This window comes from Salvia hispanica, chromosome 1 (assembly GCF_023119035.1).
Source record: "Salvia hispanica cultivar TCC Black 2014 chromosome 1, UniMelb_Shisp_WGS_1.0, whole genome shotgun sequence".
Taxonomy (NCBI): Eukaryota; Viridiplantae; Streptophyta; class Magnoliopsida; order Lamiales; family Lamiaceae; genus Salvia; species Salvia hispanica.
This window is the reverse complement of record NC_062965.1, coordinates 8,356,190-8,365,126: the sequence shown is the minus strand read 5'-3', so window position 1 is coordinate 8,365,126 and position 8,937 is coordinate 8,356,190. Positions and strand designations below refer to the sequence as shown.

Here is an 8,937-nt window from a genome sequence, read left to right as displayed (position 1 = left end):
AAACACTAATATTGTTATCTATATAATCATGTCTCAGTGTACCGGAGATGATACTGTCCTTAATAGATGTTTTAAAAAAGATTTTTAATGTATAGAAATTATGCAGTTCTAGAATATATAACTTGAAAGCTAAGCAAGTTATATTTTGAGTTTTATTTATTTCCTAATTAGTACAATCAGTGGATGGAAAGTTATTAGTAATTGTTTTTTCCTCTACCAAATTATAGGTTTCTTTTTTGCTTATTTTCCTTTAAGTTATTTTCATTTTAGTTTTATTTTTCATAAGTTTTGGATTTCCTTTTGCCTATATAAAGACCTCATTGTTGAACTAAAAACACAGACTTTTGAATATTAATTTTACATTGAGTTTTTATGCTCTGAAGTTCTCAAATCGTTGAATTCTTTTTTTACCAGTTCAGTCATTCTCCATACAATTTTGCATCATTTGGTATAAGAGCTGCGCGAACTTCATGAGGCTGAAGCTCCGTGACTGCCACGAGCTCACTGACAAAGGAATGTCAATTTTGCCGCGAATTGTAGAAATCTGCATACATTCTTGTGTGGGTCTTCCAAGTTTTGGGGATAAAGAGCTGAACACGTTGATCGAGAATTACGGATTGCTGGAGGAACTCTCGGTGAAGCGATTGCGAGGAATTACTGATGCTGTTGCAGCTGAAGCAATTGGGCCTGGGTAAAAAGACGGACTTTTGAATATTAATTTTATATTGAGTTTTTTATACTTTGAAGTTCTCGATTCGCTAGTTAGAAATTATTCCAAGATACCTCATCTGGCTCAGGCTAAGTGAGGCATATTCCTTTTCAGAATATTCTAGGTTAAGTGGGGCATTTCCTTTTTTTTGGCAATAATTAATTTTCTTATCCCCTACTGTATTATTTACTCCATCCGTTCCATAAAAATAGGACATTTAGGGTTGACATGAGTTTTAATGTGTAGTAACTGGTAAAGTAAGAGAGAAGGGAAAATAGAGTTGAAATTGTATAGTTGATGGTGGGATACATAGATAATAAAGTAAAAGGAAATGAGAAAAATGTTGTTAGAAATAGATATGGATAAGTTCTATGAGACGGACGAAAAAAACAATACTCCCTCCATCTTGCTTAACTGTCACACTTGCATTTCTGCACTCGTTTTGTAAAAATGATAATAAATAGTTAAAGTCGAGAAATAGTAAAATAAGAGAGAGCTCTTCTCTACCTTATTTTCTCGATTGTAACTATTTATTACTCCATCTGTTCCATAGTAATGGAGGCGTTTCTTTTCGGCACGGAGATTAAGAAAAATTGTGTTAGATGAGTTACGTAAAGAGAGAATAAAGTGGAAAATGAAAAAGGAGAGAGATGAAGAGAGAAAAAAGTAAGAGAGAGTAAAATATGTGTGGAAAAATGTGTTGACTTTTACTAAAAAGGGAAATGACTCTATTACTATGGAACGTACCAAAATAGCAAAATGACTCTAATACTATGGAACGGGGGGAGTATCATTTTTATAAAATGAGTGCAAAAATGCAAGTGTGACAGTTAATGCGGGACGGAGGGAGTATGACCTATTCTTATAGGACGGAGGGACTATAATTTAACCCACTAAATGCCGCTTCCTAAATTCTTGTGCCAAAATAAATTGGTTTCACTTAGGTTGGGACATAAAGATAACCTCCAAAGGTGACCCCTTCTTTGTGCAGCATGAGATTTTATGCAATTTTATTTTGTGTGTTAAGTAAAAAGAATAAAGTAAGAGATGGATAAATAGAAATAAAAATGTTTCTTTTATTCATAATGAGTCAGCATGTTGGACAAACCAAGAAGGAAAGTGTGTCATATTCGATGTAACAGAATCCGGAGTATATAAAAGTATTACCCGTAACTTTTTCAAACCTACTTTTCGTTACTCCCTTCGTCCCTTAAATTATGTCACATTTGGACCGGGCACGGATTTTAAGAAATATAATGGAAGATTAGTTGAAAAAGTTAGTAGAGAGTAAGTCCTATTTTTAGATATTAGTTTTATAATAAAATGTGAGTTGAAATGAGTTAGTAGAATATGAGGTGCACTATGAAAAATAGTATAAGGTGAAATATAACAAATTTTGTGGAATGGATGAAAATGATAAAATTTAAGAGAGGGGGCGAGGGGGGGGAGTACTTTTCTTAAAACTGTTACAGGGTCAACTCCTTGTCCCCTATATATATATATGGTTGATGATCTTGACACAACACAAATGCAACCCGATTTGCTACACTGAAACATGTATAACGAGCAAGCTCAGTCAAATGGATGTGCAACCACCATCTAGCCACCAACTAAATCAAGTTCTCCCAAACACTTCAATTAACACCGCCATGGGTAAAGCGCCGGCTGACAACTCCGCCTCTGTGGAGTTACAGCCGCTAGATGCTGAGGCGGCCGCGGGCAGAGCGGAGAGGTCTAGGTGGCTGCTGGCCTCCGCCGACCCCCCGCCACCGTGGCAACAACTCTTCAGCTCCATAAAAGATTCTGTTCTACCTCACCCCAACACAAAGCAGCATAGGCCAAACCGACTGCTTCTCTTCTTGCAATCACTCTTTCCGGTCCTCAAATGGGGAAAGAACTATAAAGCTTCAATGTTCAAGAGTGATTTCTTGGCTGGCTTGACTCTTGCTAGTCTCTGCATTCCTCAGGTTCCTTTATTTACTTCTCTTTTCCTCCGCCATTAGATGTCTCATTTTTCCTTTTTATTTGTCTACACTCATATTCCACTAACTATTTTAACAAAGTCAAACAATTTATTAAAACTCGTGCGGGTCAGAAACATGAAATTTATTCATAATTTTCGGTGTTCTTTATGTTGGATTTTGGTTGCATAATATTTTCATTTATTTTGCAGAGTATTGGATATGCTAATCTGGCCAAAATGGATCCACAGTATGGTCTGTGTAAGTCTTGCAACAATCAAACTAGCCTCATACTGACATACACCAATTTTTATTTTTATTTTATAAAAATCAATGTGTTTATGTAATGTATTTCAGACACAAGTGTGGTTCCACCATTGATATATGCTGTAATGGGAAGTTCTAGGGAGATCGCTATTGGTCCTGTGGCGGTGGTCTCATTGCTGCTCTCTGCGATGATCTCCAAAGTGGTGGACCCTTCCGCCGATCCCACGGCATATCGTCGGACCGTTTTCACCGTCACCTTCTTCACCGGCGCCTTCCAGGCACTCTTTGGAATATTCCGGTCAGTATCAATTTGTCATTTTTATTTGTCTCACTGAATTAGTCCAATTTCTATGTATATAAACATATTCAGTGCGCATTACTATCAATGATGTAGATTCCACTATCCATTAACATTATTTAACTATTTTCTCATTTTTACTTATACTTTGCGTTAAACTCATGATGTTTTTAAAATCCTTAAAAAATAGAAAAACATATACTCCCTTTATCCCATTAAAAATAAAATGTTTTTTCTTGTGGATTGTCTCATTAAAAATGAAATGTTTTCTAATGGAAACAATGCTATTTCTACACAAAATGTTTTGTATTTATTGGGACCGGAGGGAGTATTATTTAATGGCAGACAGATGGACTATTAAGAAATTATAATTGTAATTAATTAAGAATTTTTGATGGCGTTCAGGCTGGGATTTCTGGTGGATTTTTTGTCACATGCAGCGATTGTAGGATTCATGGGAGGTGCAGCTATTGTGATCGGCCTCCAACAGTTGAAGGGATTGCTCGGAATCTCCCATTTTACCTCCAAAACTGATGTCGTCTCTGTGCTTAGTGCTGTTGTCAAAGCACTTGGTCAACAAGTAATTAATTAATTACTGAAATACTACGTATGATTTGTCTGTCTTAATTGGATTGAATTATCAACTGATCATGTTCAATTAACGTATGCAGTGGTATCCATTGAATTCTGTCCTGGGCTGTTCCTTCTTGATCTTCATCCTAATCACCCGGTTCATAGTAAGCACTACTAAAACCAGTTCATTCATTAGCAAAAATAAAATAAAATAAATGAAAATGAATTTGCAGGGGCAAAGAAACAAGAAACTGTTTTGGGTAGCCGCAACGGCGCCGCTGTTCTCAGTGATAGTATCCACCTTAATAGTCTACTTATCGAATGCGGAAAAGCACGGCATCAAGATCGTCAAGCACTTGAAAGGCGGCCTCAATCCGAGCTCGCTTCACCAGCTTGACTTTGGAGGCCAGCATGTCGGAGAAGCAGCCAAAATCGGATTAATATGCGCCTTAATAGCACTCACTGTTAGTTCTTGATCACAACTCTATATATATGTATATGTATCTCGAATTCAAAAATAAAAGCATTATAATTTATAATTAATCAGGAAGCCATTGCTGTGGGGAGATCGTTCGCTTCCATGAAAGGTTACCACCTGGATGGGAACAAGGAAATGGTTGCCATGGGAGTGATGAACCTGGTTGGATCTGTAACATCATGCTACACAGCGACCGGTAATTAATCCATCAAAATTGACAATTTTTATTTGTTTTACCACGCGTGACATGAATATATGTGGAAAATGAATTTCAGGCTCGTTTTCAAGAACAGCGGTGAATTACAGCGCAGGGTGTGAGACAGTGATATCTAACATAGTTATGTCAGTGACTGTGTTGATATGCCTGCTTCTCTTCACCAAGCTCTTGTATTACACTCCGCTGGCTATTCTTGCTTCGATCATTCTGTCCGCTCTGCCTGGACTTATCGATCTCAACGAAGGCTATAACATTTGGAAGGTCGATAAGCTGGATTTCGTGGTCTGCATTGCTGCATTCTTCGGTGTTCTCTTTGGTTCTGTCGAAATCGGCCTACTAGTCGCGGTAATTTTACCTAGTTTTTTTAATAATTGACAAAAATTTATTGATACACTGATCAAATAGTCAGAAGATTAATCGCCGCCTATAAATCACTAAATGGAATAATCACTGAGTCCGCCGATAGATTAAAAAATATTAAGTGTTGCATTTCTTACCAAAAATATATACTAGGAAGGAGAATATGTTGGATTAGTGGTTGGTAAATTGCGTAATGAGTGAGAAGGAATATTAACGTGACGTTAACGACGATGTACGGAGAATATGATAAAGAGAGTAGCAGTAAGTGGAGAATATTGCAAATTAATAGAAACAAGTTGAAGTAAATGGTTTACATAAGAATCCAACAAAAGAGTTTCCAATTGGATATATAAGTTTACTTCATTGGAGTGGGTTATTGGTTAAATCTATTGGCCTCCACTAAAACTGAGTCACAAAAAATTATACTACGATAATTATTTGGAATTTGACTTTCTTTCATATGAAAATGTATGTCAAAAATAATTGTAATTAATTTGGATTATATTTAGTAAACGTCAATAATTTATGACAGATTATTTTCAAAGAAGTATATGATATAGTATACTTTAAAATGGCGATGATTTTAGTCACACTTTTCCATTTCGGTCCGTCTCCAATTAAGAATCGCACTTCATTTTTACTATAAATAGTAAGCAGGTCTCACATTCCACTAATTCAATTCATTCACATTTTATTATAAAATCCAATATAAAAAAATGGGTCTCACATTCCACTTACTTTTTCAACCATTTTTTCTTTACATTTCTTAAAACTCGTGTCCGGTCAAAGTGTGACTCTTAATCGGGGACGGAGGGAGTAGTATTTTACAAAAGTCAAAATTACATTAATTAGTCGTTGAATTATATTTTTAGGGTTGGCTTGGGAGTTGGGGAATGCAATAAGCGAGTGTTTTCTTCTTCGTAATAATTCGTTCTTTTAAATTTAACTATACCCTACAAGTTGATGGTCTAATTTTAATATATTTAAATTGTCTGGCTCAAAGATTCGGGTGTAAAAGGCATGGAGAATTTAGGGTTTAATTGTGTCAAGCTCAATGTCTTTAAAATACGTCCAGGTTCAGTGAATATGAGAATCTCCCATCTAATAAACACCATCTTGGGTTCAGAATTGGAGTACCATAATAAAGGTATCTTCAACAGTCGTAAAGAAAAGATTTAAATAAAAGTACCAAGATTATATTCCTTAATTGCTTGCTTTATTTAAGTGCTAGTTTGATTCCAACGAAAGTAACTCGGCCACTATCATATTTAATTATGAAAAGCAACTTTCAAAAAATGAACTTAATACACCTAATGCAGTAAAAGGTAGTTTATAAATAGATACTATCAAAATGAAAGGAATATAATATAGGACCTTTTTATCTACTGTATCTACAAACCAGATTTTTAATCACAACCAAAATAAAATATTATGCTCCAAGTAGGGTTTCAACTGGTATTATGTTTGTATGATGTATAAAATCACTTGATTATAAACTAATGGCAAAAGTACAATATACCGAAATTGAAAAAGATAAAAAAGCTAAATTCAGGTATTTGAACTTGAGCAGAACTCATGTAATTTAATAGGACCTGAAATATAAAAAACAAGCTCAAACAATCTAATGTCAAAATAACTACTACTCTCCCGTCCCTGAAAGTTTGTCCCATTTTTCTATTTCCGACCGTCCCACAAAATTTGTCTCATTTCACTTTTTACTATTTTTGGTAGTAGACCATATATTCCACTAACTCAATCTTACTCACATTTTATTATAAAACTAATAGTAGGAACTACATTCTACTAACTTTTTCAATTCACTTTTCATTACATTTCTTAAAACCCGTGTCCGGTCAAAGTGGGACATATTTGGGAGATGGAGGGAGTACTACTACAATTTAAGGCAACATAAAATAAAATTACGTGTTTTGAATTTATTTTATCTGTTTATATGTTAATCTCCAAGAAATAATTATTGCTGAATGGTTTCTTGAGATTAGAAACAAAACTTTTGAATAAAAAAAAAACTATTGCATTACATAGTTTACACTGCTGGTGTTACCATTGAAAGCTCTATAATGTGGAATATAATTCTTTCAATTTTTATATTTCATGACTTGGTAATATAAACATTTACTTATCTAAGTACTCCCTCCTCTATTATGTGTCCCACTTTTTTCGTTTAGTAGGAGTAATTGATAAGATGGAGTCCTAGTGATTTTAGATCTCATCATTAGTTAGTTTGGATTGAAGAAGATCTTGCTATGTACTAAGTATTTAGGAAATTGAAATTCGTTTGGTGAATGTTAAAAATGCAGGTGGTAATGTCATTTGGGAAAGTAATAGTGATATCTATCAAACCTAGTACAGAAGAGTTGGGTAGAGTTCCAGGGACAGACATTTTCTGCAACATAATGCAATATCCCATTGCCAACAAACTCTCCGGTCTTTTAATCACTAGGATTACTTCTGCAACGTTTTGCTTCGCCAATGCCAGTTTCATCCGAGAAAGGTACACGTACATTACTTGTGCACGCGCACACACATTGGTGGTAGTAGTTAGCATTTTTGGATGAGTTAACATTTGATTACATTACAACTCCGTATATATTTATGTGAAATATGGGTGATTGTTAAATCAAACATAAATTAACGAACCGTATGTATATGTTTCAGGATTCTGAAGTCAGTAGACGATGAAAATAACATCGAAGAAGTCGCCAAAGGACGGCTTTATGTACTGATCCTCGATATGACTAGTAAGTAAATTGTGTTGTAGTATATGATTAATTTGAAATTAATGTATCCACGAATTATGATTAGATTTCCATTTTAGACATGCATGGTTTATCACTTTTTATTGTAATCTCAATTTCTCATTTGAAGCAAAATAGACATGCCAAAAAATCTAAACGGTGAATAGATACATGTAGTAATAGCCTTTTAATCCAAAACCCAATAGTTTGTTATGTCTACTAGCGTAAGAAAATTCATACCATCCTTTTCCAGTCACTGAATTTCTTTTTTTTTTGCTACAAATAACATATATAGAGATATTAAAGATTTCACCAGTCGTGGATTAAGCACAACTGATTAAGTATTCTCTTTAATTTTGCCCTTTTTATTCATCTTTTGAGGGTAATAAACCTTTTAATTTACCAACAATGGCAGATGTGATGAATATCGACACTTCGGGTATTCATGCACTAGAAGAAGTGCACAAGAAACTGAATGCAAGAGGACTACAAGTAAGCCACATTTCCAACGTCATATAGTGATAAACTTGCAACTTAGTACGAATATATGTTTTGGTTTTTAATTTTTTTAATTTTTTTTTTTTTTTTTTGGGTTTCGATAGTTAGCAGTGGTGAATCCGAAGTGGCAAGTGATTACGAAGATGAAGGCAGCAAAATTGATAGATAAAATTGGTGCAGAATGGGTTTTCATGTCTATAGGGGACGCCGTGGAAGCTTCGGTTCGTCTCAAAATGAATGGCCTCAATAGTTGTTAAATAGTGAGCTTAATGTATTACTACTAGAGGTGTGTTTGTGCTTGAATAAACATGATACATTTAGGTCCTGCATTTCATCCAACATGAAATTAATGCTGGCATAAAAATGTTATCATATGTCATCCATCATTGTAAACTACTCTAGCCTCTTGTAATATATTCGTGTGAAGTACGTTACCTCTTTTCATTATAAGTACCTAATACTTTTAGCTGCAACAGAACATAGTGAAGGTAACTTCTTAACTATATATAGCCCATATTGGTAACTCTGCTTAATTCTAAAGCTGCGTCAAATTCAACATATATAGAACTTTATTTCTTAATAATCTTCCTCATGTGCGTCGAATTAAAAAAAAATTTGTTAAGTGTGTCTCAGATGCCAAAAAGTCAGCAATGTCTTCTTTGCGTTTCACTCTTCTTTTTGTTTCGTGAGAGATCACATATCCAAATAAATAACCTTCAAGGACACACTTTATGACGGCCTCTACCACTCTTCTTACATAAATATTCCTTCAACATCCATTATATTAAGACCTTTGATATTTGAATATAAGAGCATAAAT

General features: G+C 34.6%; 1 protein-coding gene across 1 annotated transcript; it reads left to right on the top strand.

The window, feature by feature from the left end:
* The first annotated feature begins 2,248 nt into the window (after positions 1–2,248).
* LOC125209293 (low affinity sulfate transporter 3-like) lies at positions 2,249–8,561 on the top strand. Its single transcript, XM_048108896.1, has 12 exons — positions 2,249–2,676; positions 2,883–2,931; positions 3,028–3,235; positions 3,641–3,815; positions 3,907–3,972; positions 4,042–4,272; positions 4,356–4,482; positions 4,562–4,848; positions 7,182–7,375; positions 7,540–7,622; positions 8,035–8,111; positions 8,222–8,561. The coding sequence occupies exons 1-12, from the start codon at positions 2,290–2,292 to the stop codon at positions 8,372–8,374; spliced, it is 2,037 nt and encodes a 678-aa protein (XP_047964853.1). The 5' UTR covers positions 2,249–2,289; the 3' UTR covers positions 8,375–8,561.
* Positions 8,562–8,937: the final 376 nt, after the last annotated feature.

What these genes read in the sequence shown, in the direction of transcription:
- LOC125209293 (XM_048108896.1), top strand. Translation starts at nt 2,290, where the DNA reads ATGGATGTGCAACCACCATCTAGCCACCAACTAAATCAAGTTCTCCCA. An exon ending in ATCATGCTACACAGCGACCG is followed by an intron (nt 4,483 to 4,561) that starts GTAATTAATCCA and finishes AATGAATTTCAG; the next exon opens with GCTCGTTTTCAAGAACAGCG. An exon ending in GCCAGTTTCATCCGAGAAAG is followed by an intron (nt 7,376 to 7,539) that starts GTACACGTACAT and finishes TATATGTTTCAG; the next exon opens with GATTCTGAAGTCAGTAGACG.